General features: G+C 42.8%; 1 protein-coding gene across 12 annotated transcripts in view; it reads right to left on the bottom strand.

Moving 5' to 3' along the window:
• Positions 1-23075, bottom strand: part of LOC128684495 (band 7 protein AGAP004871) — a 1214601-nt gene that overhangs the window by 617668 nt on the left and 573858 nt on the right. For all 12 annotated transcript variants that reach the window (XM_053770702.2, XM_070096985.1, XM_053770705.2 and 9 more), the window contains one exon: positions 9155-9255. In XM_053770702.2, coding sequence (XP_053626677.1) covers positions 9155-9255 — 101 coding nt within the window. The remainder of the gene's footprint in view (positions 1-9154; positions 9256-23075) is intronic.

The raw sequence follows: 23075 nt of genomic DNA, 5'->3' as shown, positions 1-23075 counted from the left end.
TAATTCCTTTTATAACTATCAAGTTGATGGTATATACAGTGATATTTGTGTATTCCTCAGTTTACATACACAAAGTTTACCTTAATCCCTGTTTTAGGGATTATACTATTTTTTTCATTTCCGGTGTACGGATGAAATGTAGCCTTAATAATCCACTTGTAATCGAAGCTTTAAACTCTCTTTAATGTATTTTGGTTGCTGCTTGATCCGGGAAAATCATCCGGTAGTGCACAACCCCAGCTGCTGTCCCTCAGCGCACCGTTCTCTGCACTGGACTGAAGAAATCACTGGCTGCAAAACGTTTCCAGAATATAGATACCCAAAAGATGCACAAGTATCTAATTTGACAACTTGTCGGTTTTCTAAACCATTTTCTCACGGATTGAAACAGTTCAGAGTGCGACATAAGTTTCAAATGCAGTTAAGGATTTGAAGATTTGACGCGAATCATAAGAGTCATTCGCTGATTATCGCGTCGAAACTAATATTCCAATTTTTCCCAACAAAAGTTAGCAATTAGGACCTACACAGCTCGGAACAAGTTTAAACTTTCCGCTAAGCACCGAATTTAAAAGTTTAAAGCCAATCTGCCATTCTTACAGATTTCAGTTTCATAAAACAAACCATCAACTGAAACTGCATTATCAAAAGTTCCATTGTCATGTTATCCGAATTGGAATTTTGAAGTTAATCGAATGAGGCATTCGCAAATTATCCCACGAAAATCCGTATTACTATTTTCCCAGTTTCTTCACCAGTGTTGAAGATTGGAAGCTTTTCAGAAGAGATATTCTCCGGTTATTTCGTGGAACCATTTTGTTTAATAAAATAAGCCACTTAATTATTCACAACCCAAAATAAAGTTGAAGTTGATCAGAAATGGCTTTCTATGGTATCACATGGAAACTAAAATTCTTTGTTTAAAATTGAACAGAGAGCAACAGCAGCCGCCAAGTGTTCCAGGAACCTTCATCTTTTATGCTTGACATCGCTTAAAATTTTAAACTGATCGAAAAAGGTATTATGAAGTTATAAAGAAAGGCTGGAATATAATTAGTGGATGACAAGCTCACTGTACCTAACAACATGACCGGCTCTGGAACAATATGACCGGCTCTGGAACAATATGACCGGCTCTGGAACAATATGACGGGCTCTGGAACAATATGACGGGCTCTGGAACAATATGACCGGCTCTGGAACAATATGACCGGCTCTGGAACAATATGACCGACTATGGAACAATATGACCGACTATGGAACAATATGACCGGCTCTGGAAAAATGTGGCCTGCTCTGGAATAATATGACCGGCTCTTGAATAATATGACCGGCTCTAGAAGAATATGACCGGCTCTGGAAGAATATGACCGGTTCTGGAACAATATGACCGGCTCTGGAACAATACGACCGACTCTGGAACATTATGACCGGCTCTGGAACATTATGACCGGCTCTGGAACAATATGACCGACTCTAGAACATTATGACCGGCTCTGGAACATTATGACCGACTCTGGAACATTATGACCGGCTCTGGAACAATATGACCGGCTCTGGAACAATATGACCGGCTCTGGAACAATATGACCGGCTCTGGAACAATATGACTGACTCTGGAACATTATGACAGACTCTGGAACATTATGACTGGCTCTGGAACATTATGACCGACTCTGGAACATTATGACCGGCTCTGGAACAATATGACCGGCTCTGGAACAATATGACCGACTCTGGAACATTATGACCGGCTCTGGAATAATATGACCGGCTCTAGAAGAATATGACCGGCTCTGGAACAATATGACCGGCTCTGGAACAATATGACAGGTTCTGAAACAATATGACCGGCTCTGGAAAAATATGACTGACTCTGGAACATTATGACCGGCTCTGGAGCAATATGACCGACTCTGGAACAATATGACCGGCTCTGGAACAATATGACCGACTCTGGAACATTATGACCGAGTCTGGAACATCATGACCGACTCTGGAACAATATGACCGACTCTGGAACATTATGACCGACTCTGGAACATTATGACCGACTCTGGAACACTATGACCGACTCTGGAACATTATGACCGGCTCTGGAACATTATGACCGACTCTGGAACATTATGACCGACTCTGGAACATTATGACCGACTCTGGAACATTATGACCGACTCTGGAACATTATGACCGGCTCTGGAACATTATGACCGACTCTGGAACATTATGACCGACTCTGGAACATTATGACCGACTCTGGAACATTATGACCGACTCTGGAACATTATGACCGACTCTGGAACATTATAACCGACTCTGACACATTATGACCGACTCTGGAACATTATGACAGACTCTGGAACATTATGACGGGCTCTGGAACATTATGACCGACTCTGGAACATTATGACCGACTCTGGAAAATTATGACCGACTCTGGAACATTATGACCGACTCTGGAACATTATGACCGACTCTGGAACATTATGACTGACTCTGGAACATTATGACCGACTCTGGAACATTATGACCGGCTCTGGAACATTATGACCGGCTCTGGAACATTATGACCGGCTCTGGAACATTATGACCGGCTCTGGAACATTATGACCGGCTCTGGAACAATATGACCGGCTCTGGAACAATATGACCGGCTTTGGAACAATATGACCGGCTCTGGAACATTATGACCGAATCTGGAACATTATGACAGGCTCTGGAACATTATGACCGACTCTGGAACATTATGACCGGCTCTGGAACAATATGACCGGCTCTGGAACAATATGACCGGCTCTGGAACAATATGACCGGCTCTGGAACAATATGACCGACTTTGGAACATTATGACCGACTCTGGAACATTATGACCGGCTCTGGAACATTATGACCGACTCTGGAACATTATGACCGGCTCTGGAACAATATGACCGGCTCTGGAACAATATGACCGACTCTGGAACATTATGACCGGCTCTGGAATAATATGACCGGCTCTAGAAGAATATAACCGGCTCTGGAACAATATGACCGGCACTGGAACAATATGACCGGCTCTGGAACAATATGACCGGCTCTAGAAAAATATGACTGACTCTGGAACATTATGACCGGCTCTGGAGCATTATGACCGGCTCTGGAAGAATATGACCGGCTCTGGAACAATATGACCGACTCTGGAACATTATGACCGACTCTGGAACAATATGACCGACTCTGGAACATTATGGCCGACTCTGGAACAATATGACCGACTCTGGAACATTATGACCGACTCTGGAACATTATGACCGACTCTGGAACATTATGACCGACTCTGGAACATTATGACCGGCTCTGGAACATTATGACCGACACTGGAACATTATGACAGACTCTGGAAGATTATGACCGACTCTGGAACATGATGACCGACTCTGGAACATTATGACCGACTCTGGAACATTATGACCGGCTCTGGAACAACATGACCGGCTCTGGAATATTATGACCGACTCTGGAACATTATGACCGGCTCTGGAACATTATGACCGACTCTGGAACATTATGACCGGCTCTGGAACAATATGACCGGCTCTGGAGCAATATGACCGGCTCTGGAGCAATATGACCGGCTCTGGAACAATATGACCGACTCTGGAACATTGTGACCGACTCTGGAACATTATGACCGGCTCTGGAACATTATGACCGACTCTGGAACATTATGACCGGCTCTGGAACAATATGACCGGCTCTGGAACAATATGACCGACTCTGGAACATTATGACCGGCTCTGGAATAATATGACCAGCTCTAGAAGAATATGACCGGCTCTGGAACAATATGACCTGCTCTGGAACAATATGACCGGTTCTGGAACAATATGACCGGCTCTGGAAAAATATGACTGACTTTGGAACATTATGACCGGCTCTGGAGCAATATGACCGACTCTGGAACAATATGACCGGCTCTGGAACAATATGACCGACTCTGGAACATTATGACCGACTCTGGAACAGTATGACCGGCTCTGGAACAATATGACCGACTCTGGAACATTATGACCGACTCTGGCACATTATGACCGACTCTGGAACATTATGACCGACTCTGGAACATTATGACCGAATCTGGAACATTATGACCGACTCTGGAACATTATGACCGACTCTGGAACATTATGACCGACTCTGGAACATTATGACCGACTCTGGAACATTATGACCGACTCTGGAACATTATGACCGATTCTGGAACATTATGACCGGCTCTGGAACATTATGACCGGCTCTGGAACATTATGACCGACTCTAGAACATTATGACCGACTCTGGAACATTATGACCGACTCTAAAACATTATGACCGACTCTGGAACATTATGACCGGCTCTGGAACATTATGACCGACTCTGGAACATTATGACCGACTCTGGAACATTATGACCGACTCTGGAACATTATGACCGACTCTGGAACATTATGACCGACTCTGGAACATTATGACCGACTCTGGAACATTATGACCGGCTCTGGAACATTATGACCCACTCTGGAACATTATGACCGACTCTTGAACATTATGACCGGCTCTGGAACAATATGACCGGCTCTGGAACATTATGACCGACTATGGAACATTATGACCGGCTCTGGAATAATATGACCGGCTCTGGAACAATATGACCGACTCTGGAACATTATGACCGGCTCTGGAACTTTATGACCGGCTCTGGAACATTATGACCGACTCTGGAACATTATGGCCGGTTCTGGAACAATATGACCGGCTCTGGAACATTGTGACCGACTCTGGAACATTATGACCGGTTCTGGAACAATATGACCGGCTCTGGAACATTTTGACGGACTCTGGAACATTATGACCGGTTCTGGAACAATATGACCGGCTCTGGAACAATATGACAGGCTCTGGAACAATATGACCGGCTCTGGAACAATATGACCGGCTCTGGAACAATATGACCGGCTCTGGAACAATATGACCGGCTCTGGAACAATATGACCGGCTCTGGAACAATATGACCGGCTCTGGAACAATATGACCGGCTCTGGAACATTATGACCGGCTCTGGAATAATATCGCCAGAATAAGGATATTTAGGGAATCACTAAACTCATGAGATTTGGAATACATCATAAAAACGCGAGTTTTTTTTTTTATATTTCTTAGTTTTCCGATTTACATTCTTTTTAAAAATCTATTCAATTGTACATAAAATTAAATTTTTAAGAAAGTTTAGTTTTCCAGCAAAATTATCGATTGGTTTTTACGTCTCTCAGATTCAGTTAACAAATATACTTCGCCTGTAGCTCGAGACAGATTGGAAGATATATTCTCTATCCATTACACGGATACTAATTTAAAAAAATTGCCAAATAACAATTAAGATATTGTGGAGTGAAAGGACACAAGTGCAACTAATGTGACATTTTATTGTGGCAACGTTTCGCTCTCCAGGAGGTTTGTCAAGCCGTTACTTGGAGAGCGAAACGTTGCCACAATAAAATGTCACATTAGTTGCACTTGTGTCCTTTTACTTTACATATTGTCGGTAATTCTACCAACATTATTACAACATACTGTGAGTCCACATGAATGTCATTCTTTCTTCTTCGTTCAACAAACCGGCTGTATCCCACCCAGGCAGGTGACCCAGAAATGAAAAACGCAAGTTTCTCTTTTTAACTTTAAGAATGTATACAGAAAAGGAGGTTACTAGCTCTTTTCTCCCAGCATTTTAGTCGCCTCTTACGACACGCATGGCTTACGGAGGAAGAATTCTGTTCCACTTCGCCATGGAGAATGTCAGTCATTCTTTGAATAAAGCCCAGTAACAATAAAAGCTTGAAGTCTAACTGAAAGACATTCTTCAGCAATTTTTGTGAGATCAGATATTTCCAAGTTTTGAGGAATGTCAGTAAAGTTTGAATGTTATACCTACGTCAACTGAGACTCTGGCTGAGCATCATCCTGGGTGTCGAGTGCATCAAGTTATTTCAAAACCGACCAAGAGAGTCAATGTCAGCTCTGGAACAGACATTAGTATAACATTCAACGAAACACGCCAGTGATAAATGTGTGAAAGCGATCAGAAGACACATTCTCTTGTTATTACCCAAACTGCAGTGATTCTCACTTTGTATAACTATTTAAGTATATAAATAACTTTACAGTTACATAAGCTAAAGTTATTGAAGAGCATCATCTCTGTATGACGCATCAGCCTTGAAATAATGACGTCGTTCGTAAGACGTATTCTCAATTATAATCAACGTGAAACAATGACGTCGTTCGTAAGACGTATTCTCAATTATAATCAACGTGAAACAATGACGTCGTTCGTAAGACGTATTCTCAATTATAATCAACGTGAAATAATGACGTCGTTCGTAAGACGTATTCTCAATTATAATCAACGTGAAACAATGACGTCGTTCGTAAGACGTATTCTCAATTATAATCAACGTGAAACAATGACGTCGTTCGTAAGACGTATTCTCAATTATAATCAACGTGAAATAATGACGTCGTTCGTAAGACGTATTCTCAATTATAATCAACGTGAAACAATGACGTCGTTCGTAAGACGTATTCTCAATTATAATCAACGTGAAATAATGACGTCGTTCGTAAGACGTATTCTCAATTATAATCAACGTGAAACAATGACGTCGTTCGTAAGACGTATTCTCAATTATAATCAACGTGAAACAATGACGTCGTTCGTAAGACGTATTCTCAATTATAATCAACGTGAAACAATGACGTCGTTCGTAAGACGTATTCTCAATTATAATCAACGTGAAACAATGACGTCGTTCGTAAGACGTATTCTCAGTTATAATCAACGTGAAATAATGACGTCGTTCGTAAGACGTATTCTCAATTATAATCAACGTGAAATAATGATGTCGTTCGTAAGACGTATTCTCAATTATAATCAACGTGAAATAATGACGTCGTTCGTAAGACGTATTCTCAATTATAATCAACGTGAAACAATGACGTCGTTCGTAAGACGTATTCTCAATTATAATCAACGTGAAACAATGACGTCGTTCGTAAGACGTATTCTCAGTTATAATCAACGTGAAATAATGACGTCGTTCGTAAGACGTATTCTCAATTATAATCAACGTGATTTATATAGGAAAAGCATATTTTTTTAAACATAAAACTGGAATTGCAATAAGAACAGAGTAAACGGGTGATATTACAATACACAGAACAACAACTGTGAAAAAATAGTGAACTTCCAAGCGCTTTCGTGATTTCTCACACTATCAAGGAACTGTTCCTTGATAATGTAAGAAATCACGAAAGCGCTTGGAATTTCACTTTTTTTTTTTTATCGCAGAGATTGTTCTTTGTAAAACTGGAAAAATGATAACTAAAGATCTCTTCATGTTAGGATAAATCATTTTAAACGTTTGAAGCTCATTACTGTAGGACTCTTACGAGTTTAGCGCTTGGTTATGATTTTAATAATAACTGAAACTGATCAGGTGAGACTAAGTTATGACATGGACAACGATGTTTCAGGAATGTGCTAAATAACTCGGATCACAGGGCAGCCACACCTGTCAGCAGTTACAACAGCCCGTCACCCGTTACAATAAACCTGTCAGCAGTTACAACAGTTCTTCCCCCGTTACAATAAACCTGTCAGCAGTTACAACAGTCCTTCCCCCGTTACAATAAACCTGTCAGTAGTTACAACAGTTCTTCCCCCGTTACAATAAACATGTCAGCAGTTACAACAGTCCTTCCCCCGTTACAATAAACCTCCTGTCAGCAGTTACACAAGCGCTTCCCCTGTTACAATAAACCTGTCAGCAGTTACAACAGCCCTTCCCCCTCGTTACAATAAACCTGTCAGCAGTTACAACAGCCCTTCCCCCTCGTTACAATAAACCTGTCAGCAGTTACAACAGCCCTTCCCCCTCGTTACAATAAACCTGTCAGCAGTTACAACAGCCCTTCCCCCTCGTTACAATAAACCGGTCAGCAGTTACAACAGCCCTTCCCCCTCGTTACAATAAACCTGTCAGCAGTTACAACAGCCCTTCCCCCTCGTTACAATAAACCTGTCAGCAGTTACAACAGCCCTTCCCCCTCGTTACAATAAACCTGTCAGCAGTTACAACAGCCCTTCCCCCTCGTTACAATAAACCTGTCAGCAGTTACAACAGCCCTTCCCCCTCGTTACAATAAACCTGTCAGCAGTTACAACAGCCCTTCCCCCTCGTTACAATAAACCTGTCAGCAGTTACAACAGCCCTTCCCCCTCGTTACAATAAACCTGTCAGCAGTTACAACAGCCCTTCCCCCTCGTTACAATAAACCTGTCAGCAGTTACAACAGCCCTTCCACCTCGTTACAATAAACCGATCTCTTGTTATAAACGACAGTTTGCAAGCGGTTAGAAAATAAAAAGAAAAAGAAGATAAAATGAAAAACTTTTCAGGGAACCCCATAAAAATAGCTCTTTTTGGATGCCTGATAAAACATAAATAAACTATAGTAAAACTCCCAGATAACTCCAGCCTTATTTATCAAAAAAGTAATCAGAGTTTTAACTCATTTTTCATCAAATATCGCCGAGTATCGTTCCTAGGTAAGACGACTTGATGGTGACCAACTCACCTGTGTTTAGTAAGTAACACGTAACTTAAAACATGTCATGTAACTCTTGAATACGAAGATAAACGCTACGGAGTCCACAAGATAATTAAGGTGTCTCTCTCCAAGCCAGCCGTATATCTCAGAAAAACTAATCCATAGATTAGTGTATATGTCTTAGAATACACAAGGCAAAATCAAGTATACGTCTCATCAAACCCAAGACAATGAGAGTATCCTAGATTCGTAGTTTAAAAAGACACATGATCAAACACTAGGATATATGTATTAGAAAACGTTCCAGTCTCGGGACCTTGATTACTTCAGGTCACCATGTGTCCCTCACACCTCACTTTACTCCTAAATATACTGCCATTTCGGTCCCAGGACCAAAACGTGTTCTGGTAAATATATTCTCGTGTTTGTTCACGTGTCATTTTCAATCAATTTGTTGGTATCTATTACCAAGGTTAACACCACCTCAGATTCATGAGAGCCCCAAAAATTATGTATCTTTACTTACCTTGATACACATGCATAGTGAGAATGGGAAGGTAGCAACGATGAGGAGATACGAGACAATAGTGAGGATTATCGCACAGCATCCAGGCCCCTCCGGGTTAGCTAGAGGAAGGAGGAGAAATGAACTAGAGATTAGCGAGATGAGCTTCAGATGACGAGGAGGTGTTGTGTTTGGGGGATCAGTGGGCATCAGGAGGGAAGGTGAGAGGATAATATGGGATAACATTGAGATCTGGGGGGATGTGATGAACGAGATCGAGAGATGTGGAGATAGTGAGATGTGAGAGATGACGTGGTGACATGGTAGGAAGATCTGTGATACAACGAAAGATAAGACATAAATGAAACATGAAAAGGAATTATGAAATAAAAAGGAGTGAGAGTAACAGTTTCTGAGGGAAAACAGAAACGTAAAATTAAGTCAAAGATCACATCAAAATTTAGCTGTCTTAGGTAAGTTTTGTCAGGAAAGAGGACAAGTGTTTCCCGACTCGGGTCTTAGTCATATGATGACCCATCATTAGAGATCCTGGTCATCTGACCGAGATCTTTAGCTGGCTTACCCGTCCACCTCTTTTAAAAAAACTATTGCTATAATTAAGCTGTGACAACCTTTCTGTGTAGAGTAATCGATGGGCTTCATAACGCTTGACACAGCCAAACTTTGTAACAATAAAACGTTCATCTCTAAGTATGTCATGTCTACGTTACTGTCAGCTGCTGCTCAATCTACTTTTTAGAGATAAAAACAGAATCTTACTATATTATCAAAGTAACACATTGAAGAGAGTGTTGTGTCCACCAGACCAGTGTTGTGTCCATCAGACCAGAGTTGTGTCCACCAGACCAGTGTTGTGTCCACCAGACCAGTGTTGTGTCCACCAGACCAGTGTTGTGTCCACCAGACCAGTGTTGTGTCCACCAGACCAGTGTTGTGTCCACCAGACCAGTGTTGTGTCCACCAGACCAGTGTTGTGTCAAACAGACCAGTGTTGTGTCCACCAGACCAGTGTTGTGTCAAACAGACCAGTGTTGTGTCCACTAGACCAGTGTTGTGTCCACCAGACCAGTGTTGCGTCCACCAGACCAGTATTGTGTCCAGCAGACTAGTGTTGTGTCCACTAGACCAGTGTTGTGTCCACCAGACCAGTGTTGTATCCACCAGACCAGTGTTGTGTCCACCAGACCAGTGTTGTGTCCACCAGACCAGTGTTGTGTCAAACAGACCAGTGTTGTGTCCACTAGACCAGTGTTGTGTCCACCAGACTAGTGTTGCGTCAAACAGACCAGTGTTGTGTCCACCAGACCAGTGTTGTGTCCACCAGACCAGTGTTGTGTCCACCAGACCAGTGTTGTATCCACCAGACCAGTGTTGTGTCCAGCTGACTAGTGTTGTGTCCACTAGACCAGTGTTGTGTCCACCAGACCAATGTTGTGTCAAACAGACCAGTGTTGTGTCCACCAGACCAGTGTTGTGTCCACCAGACCAGTGTTGTGTCCACCAGACCAGTGTTGTGTCCACACTACCATTGGAGTGTCCACCAGACCAGTGTTGTGTCAGACAGACCAGTGTTGTGTCCACCAGACCAGTGTTGTGTCCACACTACCCTTGGAGCGTCCACCAGGCCAGTGTTGTGTCCACACTACCCTTGGAGCGTCCACCAGGCCAGTGTTGTGTCCATGAAGTCAGTGTAACATCCACCAGGTCAGTGTGGCGTTCACCAGGTCAGTGTGGCGTTCACCAGGTCAGTGTGGCGTTCACCAGGTCAGTGTGGCGTTCACCAGGTCAGTGTGGCGTTCACCAGGTCAGTGTGGCGTTCACCAGGTCAGTGTGGCGTTCACCAGGTCAGTGTGGCGTTCACCAGGTCAGTGTGGTGCCCATGTCAGTGTAGCGTCCACCAGACAGTGGAGTCCATCCATCAAGTCATTGTAACGTCTACCAGGTCAGTGTGGTGTCCACCAGACCAATGTGGTGTTCAATAGGTCAGTGAAACGTCCAAAGAACCAATGTGGTGTCCGCCAGACCAGTGTGGTGTATACAAGACGAGGGAGGTGTCCACCCGACCAGTGTAGTGTGCACCAGACCAGTATGGTGTCCGCCACATCATTGTGGTGTCCATCAGACCAGTGTGGTGTCCTCCAGAACAGTGTAGCGTCTAACAGACGAGTTTGGTATTCTGCAGACCGGTCTGGTGTCCACCAGGCCAGTGTAACGTCCAACAGACCATGTGGTGTCCACCAGACCAGTGTAACGTCCAACAGACCAGTGTGGTGTCCACCAGACCAGTGTAACGACCAACAGACCAGTCTGGTGTCCACAAGACCAGTGTAACGTCCAACAGACCAGTGTGGTGTCCACAAGACCAGTGTAACGTCTAACAGACCAGTCTGGTGACCAACAGACCAGTGTAACGTCTAACAGACCAGTCTGGTGTCCACCAGACCAGTGTAACGTCCACCAGATCGGTGTGGTGTCCACCAGATCAGTGTGGTGTCCACCAGATCAGTGTGGTGTCCACCAGATCAGTGTGGTGTCCATCAGACCAGTGTGGTGTCCATCAGACCAGTGTGGTGTTCATCAGACCAGTGTGGTGTTCATCTCAACATTGTGGTGTCCATCTCAACATTGTGATGTCCATCTCAACATTGTGGTGTCCATCTCAACATTGTGGTGTCCATCTCAACATTGTGGTGTCCATCTCAAAATTGTGGTGCCCACCTCAACATTGTGGTGTCCTCCTCAACATTGTGGCGTCCACCTCAACATTGTGGTGTCCATCAGACCAGTGTAGTGTATAACATGTCATGTATCTCTATTAAATAACCCATAACATTAATGACGGTTTTCTAATGTCAAATTATTGCTGACTATAGTAAAAATTATTTACATAAACAAATTATATTGAAGTTGCAGAAAACACGAATTTCGTCAACAGAATTGATAGCAGTGGTAACAGGAGCAGCAGTGGTAACAGAAGCAGCAGTGGTAACAGGAGCAGCAGTGGTAACAGGAGCAGCAGTGGTAAGAGTAGCAGCAGTGGTAACAGGAGCAGCAGTGGTAACAGGAGCAGCAGTGGTAACAGGAGCTGCAGTGGCAACAGTAGCAGCAGTGGTAACAGTAGCAGCAGTGGTAACAGTAGCAGCAGTGGTAACAGGAGCAGCAGTGGTAACAGGAGCAGCAGTGGTAACAGGAGCAGCAGTGGTAACAGTAGCAGCAGTGGTAACAGGAGCAGCAGTGGTAACAGGAGCAGCAGTGGTAACAGGAGCTGCAGTGGTAACAGTAGCAGCAGTGGTAACAGTAGCAGCAGTGGTAACAGTAGCAGCAGTGGTAACAGGAGCAGCAGTGGTAACAGGAGCAGCAGTGGTAACAGGAGCAGCAGTGGTAACAGTAGCAGCAGCGGTAACAGGAGCAGCAGTGGTAACAGGAGCAGCAGTGGTAACAGGAGCAGCAGTGGTAACAGGAGCTGCAGTGGTAACAGTAGCAGCAGTGGTAACAGTAGCAGCAGTGGTAACAGGAGCAGCAGTGGTAACAGGAGCAGCAGTGGTAACAGGAGCAGCAGTGGTAACAGGAGCAGCAGTGGTAACAGTAGCAGCAGTGGTAACAGGAGCAGCAGTGGCAACAGGAGCAGCAGTGGTAACAGTAGCAGCAGTGGTAACAGGAGCAGCAGTGGTAACAGGAGCAGCAGTGGTAACAGGAGCAGCAGTGGTAACAGGAGCAGCAGTGGTAACAGGAGCAGCAGTGGTAACAGTAGCAGCAGTGGTAACAGGAGCAGCAGTGGTAACAGGAGCAGCAGTGGTAACAGGAGCAGCAGTGGTAACAGTAACAGCAGTGGTAACAGTAGCAGCAGTGGTAGTAGTTTAAAAAAGTGGTAATTTCTTCAGTCGTTGTGATGCAATAGTATTGGCAATTAACTTCTGATTTTATTATCAACTGGTCACTGTGGGTTTTTATTATCAACTGGTCACTGTGGGTTTTTATTATCAACTGGTCACTGTGGGTTTTTATTATCAACTGGTCACTGTGGGTTTTTATTATCAACTGGTCACTCTGGGTTTTTATTATCAACTGGTCACTGTGGGTTTTTATTATCAACTGGTCACTGTGGGTTTTTATTATCAACTGGTCACTGCGGGTTTTAATTATCAACTGGTCACTGTAGGGTTTTTATTATCAACTGGTCACTGTGGGTTTTTATTATCAACTGGTCACTGTGGGTTTTTATTATCAACTGGTCACTGTGGGTTTTTATTATCAACTGGTCTCTGTGGGTTTTTATTATCAACTGGTCACTGTGGGTTTTTATTATCAACTGTTCACTGTGGGTTTTTATTATCAACTGTTCACTGTGGGTTTTTATTATCAACTGGTCACTGTGGGTTTTTATTATCAACTGGTCACTGTAGGGTTTTTATTATCAACTGGTCACTGTAGGGTTTTTATTATCAACTGGTCACTATGGGTTTTTATTATCAACAGGTCTCTGTGGGTTTTTATTATCAACTGGTCACTGTGGGTTTTTATTATCAACTGGTCACTGTGGGTTTTTATTATCAACTGGTCACTGTGGGTTTTTATTATCAACTGGTCTCTGTGGGTTTTTATTATCAACTGGTCACTGTGGGTTTTTATTATCAACTGGTCACTGTGGGTTTTTATTATCAACTGGTCACTGTGGGTTTTTATTATCAACTGGTCTCTGTGGGTTTTTATTATCAACTGGTCACTGTGGGTTTTTATTATCGACTGGTCACTGTGGGTTTTTATTATCAATTGGTCACTGTGGGTTTTTATTATCAACTGGTCACTGTGGGTTTTTATTATCAACTGGTCACTGCGGGTTTTAATTATCAACTGGTCACTATGGGTTTTTATTATCAACTGGTCACTCTGGGTTTTTATTATCAACTGTTCACTGTGGGTTTTTATTATCTACTGGTCAATGTGGGTTTTTATTATCAACTGGTCACTGTGGGTTTTTATTATCAACTGGTCACTGTTGGTTTTTATTATTAACTGGTCACTGTGGGTTTTTATTATCAACTGGTCACTATGGGTTTTTATTATCAACTGGTTACTGTGGGTTTTTATTATCAACTGGTCACTTTGGGTTTTTATTATCAACTGGTCACTGTGGGTTTTTATTATCAACTGGTCACTATGGGTTTTTATTATCAACTGGTCACTGTGGGTTTTTAATATCAACTGGTCACTGTGGGTTTTTATTATCAACTGGTCACTGTGGGTTTTTATTATCAACTGGTCACTGTGGGTTTTTATTATCAACTGGTCACTATGGATTTTTATTATCAACTGGTCACTGTGGGTTTTTATTATCAACTGGTCACTGTGGGTTTTTATTATCAACTGGTCACTGTGGGTTTTTATTATCAACTGCTCACTATGGGTTTTTATTATCAACTGGTCACTGTGGGTTTTTATTATCAACTGGTCACTGTGGGTTTTTATTATCAACTGGTCACTGTGGGTTTTTATTATCAACTGGTCACTGTGGGTTTTTATTATCAACTGGTCACTATGGGTTTTTATTATCAACTGGTCACTGTGGGTTTTTATTATCAACTGGTCACTATGGGTTTTTATTATCAACTGGTCTCTGTGGGTTTTTATTATCAACTGGTCACTGTGGGTTTTTATTATCAACTGGTCACTGTGGGTTTTTATTATCAACTGGTCACTGTGGGTTTTTATTATCAACTGTTCATTTTGGGTTTTTATTATCAACTGGTCACTGTGGGTTTTTATTATCAACTGGTCACTGTGGGTTTTTATTATCAACTGGTCACTGTGGGTTTTTATTATCAACTGGTCACTGTGGGTTTTCATTATCAACTGGTCACTGTGGGTTTTTATTATCAACTGGTCACTGTGGGTTTTTATTATCAACTGGTCACTGTGGGTTTTTATTATCAACTGGTCACTGTGGGTTTTTATTATCAACTGGTCACTGTGGGTTTTTATTATCAACTGGTCACTATGGGTTTTTATTATCAACTGGTCACTGTGGGTTTTTATTATCATCTGGTCACGGTGGGTTTTTATTATCAACTGGTCACTGTGGGTTTTTATTATCAACTGGTCACTGTGGGTTTTTATTATCAACTGGTCACTGTGGGTTTTTATTATCAACTGGTCACTGTGGGTTTTTATTATCAACTGGTCACTGTGGGTTTTTATTATCAACTGGTCACTGTGGGTATTTATTATTAACTGGTCACTGTGGGTTTTCCTCGTGTCTAATGCCGGAAGTGGATGTAGAGGCCGGGTTAATACAGGACTCAAGTATCACTGCACTATACAGGCGGGGTTCATACAGTACCCATGTATCACTGCACTATACAGGCGTGGTTCATACAGTACCCATGTATCACTGCACTATACAGGCGTGGTTCATACAGTACCCATGTATCACTGCACTATACAGGCGTGGTTCATACAGTACCCATGTATCACTGCACTATACAGGCTGGGTTCATACAGTACCCATGTATCACTGCACTATACAGGCGGGGTTCATACAGTACCCATGTATCACTGCACTATACAGGCGGGGTTCATACAGTACCCATGTATCACTGCACTATACAGGCGGGGTTCATACAGTACCCATGTATCACTGCACTATGCAGGCGGGGTTCATACAGTACCCATGTATCACCGCACTATACAGGCGGGGTTCATACAGTACCCATGTATCACTGCACTATGCAGGCGGGGTTCATACAGTACCCATGTATCACTGCACTATGCAGGCGGGGTTCATACAGTACCCATGTATCACTGCACTATGCAGGCGGGGTTCATACAGTACCCATGTATCACTGCACTATGCAAGCGGGGTTCATACAGTACCCATGTATCACTGCACTATGCAAGCGGGGTTCATACAGTACCCATGTATCACTGCACTATACAGCCATTTTTTGTTACATTGTACCATTAATTTCCACTGTGCTGCACAGCACCACCATGAACCACTGTGCTTCACAGCACCACTATGTTTCACTGTGCTACAAAGCACCATTCTGTTTCACTGTGCTACACAGCACCATTCTGTTTCACTGTGTTACACAGCACCACTATGAACTACTGTGCTACACAGTGACACTATATTTCACTGTGCTACACAGCACCACTATGTTTCATTGTTCTACACAACACCACTACGTTTCACTGTGCTAAACAGCACCACTATGTTTCACTGTGTTACACAGCACCACTATGTTTCACTGTGTTACACAGCACTGCTAAGTTTCACTGTGCGACACAGCACCACTATGTTCCACAGTACTACACAGCACCACTACGTTTCACTGTGCTAAACAGCACCACTATGTTTCACTGTGCTACACAGCACCACTATGTTTCACTGTGCTACACAGCACCACTATGTTTCACTGTGCGACACAGCACCACTATGTTCCACAGTACTACACAGCACCACTATGTTTCACTGTGTTACACAACACCACTACGTTTCACTGTGCTACACAGCACCACTATGTTTCACTGCTACACAACACCACTATGTTTCACTGTGCTATACAACACCACTATGTTTCACTGTGTTACACAGCACCACTATGTTTCACTGTGTTACACAGCACCACTATGTTTCACTGTGTTACACAGCACCACTATGTTTCACTGTGTTACACAGCACCACTATGCCACTATGTTTCACTGTGCTACACAGCACCACTCTGTTTCACTCTGTTACACAGCAGCGCTACGTTTCACTGTGTTACACAGCACCACTATGTTTCACTGTGTTACACAGCACCACTATTTTTCACTGTGCTACACAGCACCACTATGTTTCACTGTGCTACACAGCACCACTCTGTTTCACTGTGTTACACAGCAGCGCTACGTTTCACTGTGTTACACAGCGCCACTATATTTCAGTGTGTTACACAGCACCACTATGTTTCACTGTGTTACACAGCACCACTATGTTTCACTGTGTTACACAGCACCACTATGTTTCACTGTGCTACACAGCACCACTCTGTTTCACTGTGTTATACTGCAGCACTACGTTTCACTGTGTTACACAGCACCACTATGTTTCACTGTGTTTCACAGCACCACTATGTTTCACTGTGTTACATAGCAGAGCTACGTTTCACTGTGCTACACAGCACCACTCTGTTTCACTGTGTTACATAGCAGAGCTACGTTTCACTGTGTTACACAGCACCACTATGTTTCACTGTGTTACATAGCAGAGCTACGTTTCACTGTGTTACACAGCACCACTATGTTTCACTGTGGTACACAGCACCACTATGTTTCACTGTGCTATACAGCGCCACTTTGTTCCACTGTGCTACACAGCACCATTATGTTTCACAGTGTTGCACAGCACCACTATGTTTCACTGTGCTACACAGCATCACTCTGTTTCACTGTGCTACACAGCACCACTCTGTTTCACTATGCTACACAGCACCATTGTGTTCCACTGTGCTACACAGCACCATTATGTTTCACAGTGTTGCACAGCACCACTATGTTTCACTGTGCTACACAGCACCATTATGTTTCACAGTGTTACACAGCACCACTATGTTTCACTGTGCTACACAGCACAACTCTGTTTCACAGTGCTACACAGCACCACTCTGTTTCACTATGCTACACAGCACCATTGTGTTCCACTGTGCTACACAGCACCATTATGTTTCACAGTTTTACACAGCACCACTATGTTTCACTGTGCTACACAGCACCACTATGTTTCACTGTGCTACACAACTCCACTATGTTTCACTATGCTACACTGTACATACTCAGAATGTTAAAACCAAAGGAATAACGGCTGGGAAATTGCTCAAAGTAATCTGGGAAATTACTGTGAGCTCCCTCAGGGCCCCGTAAAGACTACCTCAGCACATATATTATAACTGCTGCTGCTGAGCGTTATGCCCTGGTGGGGACCATGGGGACTAGAGGTCACCTGGGTGGTCACACTTCAGTGGGGAAGTCACCATCTTGGTCTCACACTCTAGGTCGTAGTTTTGGTCACACTATTGTGTAACGATCACTATCTTGATGGTCACACTACTATTTAGAGGTCACCCTGGTGGTCATACTACTGTGTAGAGGTCATCCTACTGGTCACACTACAGTGTAGAGGTCACAGTGGTGATTACACTACTGTGCAAATGTCACTTCCTGGGTCTCACAGGAAAAAAGTTACCCTGATCACAGTAGTGAGAGTAAAGTTAATAAGATCTTATTTAGTTTTAGGTAAATAAGGGTGGAAGTCAGGTGAAAAATAACTAAATAAAAAATTAAGAAAGAAGCTGAACTGACAAGTGTAAAGAAAGAAACATTATGTATAAGATGTAAAACATTTAAATTCATGAATAATATTAATTATATATCACATATGTATATAAAATATCTGATGTATATGAGAAAGTAAACGTCGAAACTTTAGTATATAAACATTAAAATTTGATTATTTGAACATTTGGAGATAAAAGAACAAAAAACTACGTGAGTTACTTACCTTGACAATATAAGAAAGAAACATGCAACATAAACACTAAATCACGATGCACTTATTTTTCTAACTTATTTTTATCAATTTACTCACCACAACTTTTACTCAACATGCACATGTCAAGTGCGGTCACGTCATCAAGACAGACATGACATAATACACTCACCTATGGTATTTATTTATTTAGCAAACATTACGAAGATTAAAGCTTTCACAAAAAATGGGCTGAGCTAACCAAAGCTATAGTTAGGAAGTATTAAAGAATATTAATGACAGGCAAGATAGACTGAACGTCACCAGGCTGAAGCAATGTACACATGCAAAGTACATTTGGATTGTACAAAAATGTCTTTCAGACAATACGTGAACGTACACTCGCACCCTGAGACACAGACAGAAAGACACACGAAGACTCACACACACACACACACACACACACACACACACACACACACACTCACAGGAACCAGAAGCCAATACTCGAACCTGGAAAGCACAAACTAGTGAGTATATACATGCACATCATGAGTGTCTACACCAATCAATGTGCAGAAGAACCACCACCACCACCTGTGATAATAATCATGAACCAAACAGTATTGATTAAGGTACCAGCAGATATTTTAATTAAAGTGGTCATGACGGGCCCAGCCAGGAACATACACCTGACTCCCTCCATCTTAACACATTACTAACATCACTAGTAAACTGATAACGAATATTACTGGGAGAAGCATTACATATATATATATATATATATATATATATATATATATATATATATATATATATATATATATATATATATATATATATATATATATATATATATATATATATATATATAGAGAGAGAGAGAGAGAGAGAGAGAGAGAGATTAATTGGTAATAAACGACTGTAAATGAGTAAACATGAAGATGATCGAGAGGCTTAAACCGTGGCTCCAAAATTAGCTGTACCACCGCTGTACCACCGCTGTACCACCGCTGTACCACCGCTGCACCACCTGAGTTACCAGGATTCAGATAAGGAAGATTCGAAACAGTACTTTCGTACGTGTAATCTGTAGGAGGCACCAACTGTAACCCAACAGACTTTTCCCACGACCCAGGAGCTTAGACAGTAAATCTATTTTTACCTCCCTCAAAGCCATATAGTGTACGACTCAGAAGCCTGGTAGCTCAGCTGGTATTATAAGCTCGAGAGGTAAGTCGTACTGAACGACCGCATATAGTCGATCAAACATATTACAGCTGAGTTACGATTCCCTTAACAACATCAAGCTATAATCTTCAATCACAGATAATAGTGGAAAGCTACATCCACCGTCACACAACCAGTGATAATAACGAAACAACACTTGACAAAAAATCCGAATGCAACTGCTACCAAAATGTTTGCTTAGAACACGATGTAAATCAGTCTTTCATATTAGAATATTTCTCCTCACAAGCGCTCAAACACATCCAAGTATTAACAGACACCTCAAACTAATAGACAAATGCTGTTAACTGATAGATAAACACATGCTCCTGATAAACTTTGCACGATCAAAAACAGATAACACATTCATAACACTTCGAAACGACTATATTATACTGTACTATAGAACACAAACTTCAAAATAATTAACAATTTTATGTGAATTCTGTATAGGCAAACCTACGAGTAACATATCTTGCCAGTATTATTATTATTATTATTATTATTATTATTATTATTATTATTATTATTATTATTATTATTTCTTTTTTTATTATCACACAGGCCGATTCCCACCAAGGCAGGGTGGCCCGAAAAAGAAAAACTTTCACCATCACTCACTCCATCACTTTCTTGCCAGAAGGGTACTTTACACTACAGTTTTTAAACTGCAACATTAACACCCCTCCTTCAGAGTGCAGGCACTGTACTTCCCATCTCCAGGACTCAAGTCCGGCCTGCCGGTTTCCCTGAACCCCTTCATAAATGTTACTTTGCTCACACTCCAACAGCACGTCAAGTATTAAAAACCATTTGTCTCCATTCACTCCTATCAAACACGCTCACGCATGCCAGCTGGAAGTCCAAGCCTCTCGCACACAAAACCTCCTTTACCCCCACCCTCCAACCTTTCCTAGGTCGACCCCTACCCCGCCTTCCTTCCACTACAGACTGATACACTCTTGAAGTCACTCTGTTTAGCTCCATTCTCTCTACATGTCCGAACCATATTAACAACCCTTCCTCAGCCCTCTGGACAACAGTTTTGGTAATCCCGCACCTCCTCCTAACTTCCAAACTACGAATTCTCTGCATTATATTCACACCACACATTGCCCTCAGACATGACATCTCCACTGCCTCCAGCCTTCTCCTCGCTGCAACATTCATCACCCATGCTTCACACCCATATAAGAGCGTTGGTAAAACTACACTCTCATACATTCCCCTCTTTGCCTCCAAGGACAAAGTTCTTTGTCTCCACAGACTCCTAAGTGCACCACTCACCCTTTTTCCCTCATCAATTCTATGATTCACCTCATCTTTCATAGATCCATCCGCTGATACGTCCACTCCCAAATATCTGAATACGTTCACCTCCTCCATACTCTCTCCCTCCAATCTGATATCCAATCTTTCATTACCTAATCTTTTTGTTATCCTCATTACCTTACTCTTATTATTATTATTATTATTATTATTATTATTATTATTATTATTATTATTATTATTATTATTAAAGGAAAGCGCTAAACCCGTAGGATTATACAGCGCTTGTGGTGGGAGGGGAATGGAAGGTATTCAGGCTTAATTCAGGGAAATGGAGCACAGATCCAATTCCCTAGATCAAGAGCCATGAGAGTCACAGCACTGAAGCCACGAGTGTCACAGAACCGAAGCCATGAGAGTCAAAGTACTGAAGCCATGAGACTCAGGGCACTGAAACCATGAGTGTCACAGCACTGAAACCATGAGTGTCACAGCTCTGAAGCCATGAGTGTCACAGCACTGAAACCATGAGTGTCACAGCTCTGAAGCCATGAGTATCACAGCACTGAAACCATGAGTGTCACAGCACTGAAGCCATGAGTGTCACAGCACTGAAACCATGAGTGTCACAGCACTGAAGCCATGAGTGTCACAGCACTGAAACCATGAGTGTCACAGCTCTGAAGCCATAAGTATCACAGCAGTGAAACCATGAGTGTCACAGCTCTGAAGCCATGAGTATCACAGCACTGAAACCATGAGTGTCACAGCACTGAAGCCATGAGTGTCACAGCACTGAAGCCATGAGTGTCACACCACTGAAGCCATGAGTGTCACAGCACTGAAGCCATGAGTATCACAGCACTGAAGCCATGAGTGCCACAGCACTGAAGCCATGAGTGTCAAAGCACTGAAGCCATGAGTGTCAAAGCACTGAATCCATGAGTGTCAAAGCACTGAAGCCATGAGTGTCACAGTACTGAAGCCATGAGTGTCAAAGCACTGAAGCCATGAGTGTCAAAGCACTGAAGCCATGAGTGTCAAAGCACTGAAGCCATGAGTGTCAAAGCACTGAAGCCATGAGTGTCACAGTACTGAAGCCATGAGTGTCAAAGCACTGAAGCCATGAGTGTCAAAGCACTGAAGCCATGAGTGTCAAAGCACTGAAGCCATGAGTATCAGAGCACTGAAGCCATGATTGTCACAGCACTGAAGCCATGATTGTCACAACACTGAAGCCATGAGTGCCACAGCACTGAAGCCATGAGTGTCAAAACACTGAAGTCGTGAGAGTCACAGCACTGAAGCCATGATTGTCACAGCACTGAAGCCATGAGTGCCACAGTACTGAAGCCATGAGTGCCACAACTCTGAAGACATGAGTGTCACAGCACTTAAGTCGTGAGAGTCACAGCACTGAAGCCATGATTGTCACAGCACTGAAACCATGAGTGTCACAGCACTGAAGCCATGAGTGTCACAGCACTGAAGCCATGAGTGCCACAGTACTGAAGCCATGAGTGCCACAACACTGAAGACATGAGTGTCACAGCACTGAAGCCATGAGTGTCACAGCACTGAAACCATGAGTGTCACAGCACTGAAGCCATGAGTGTCACAGCACTGAAACCATGAGTGTCACAGCACTGAAGCCATGAGTATCACAGCACTGAAGCCATGATTGTCACAGCACTGAAGCCATGAGTGTCACTGCACTGAAGCCATGATTGCCACAGCACTGAAACCATGAGTGTCACAGCACTGAAGCCATGATTGTCACAGCACTGAAACCATGAGTGTCACAGCACTGAAGCTTTGAGTGTCATAGCACTGAAGCCATGAGTGCCACAGCACTGAAGCCGTGAGTGTCAAAGCACTGAAGCCATGAGTGTCAAAGCACTGAAGCCATGAGTGTCA

Source organism: Cherax quadricarinatus, chromosome 4, assembly GCF_038502225.1.
Source record: "Cherax quadricarinatus isolate ZL_2023a chromosome 4, ASM3850222v1, whole genome shotgun sequence".
Classification (NCBI taxonomy): domain Eukaryota; kingdom Metazoa; phylum Arthropoda; class Malacostraca; order Decapoda; family Parastacidae; genus Cherax; species Cherax quadricarinatus.
The sequence above is the reverse complement of the archived record's forward strand: the minus strand, read 5'-3'. Positions and strand labels throughout refer to the sequence as shown.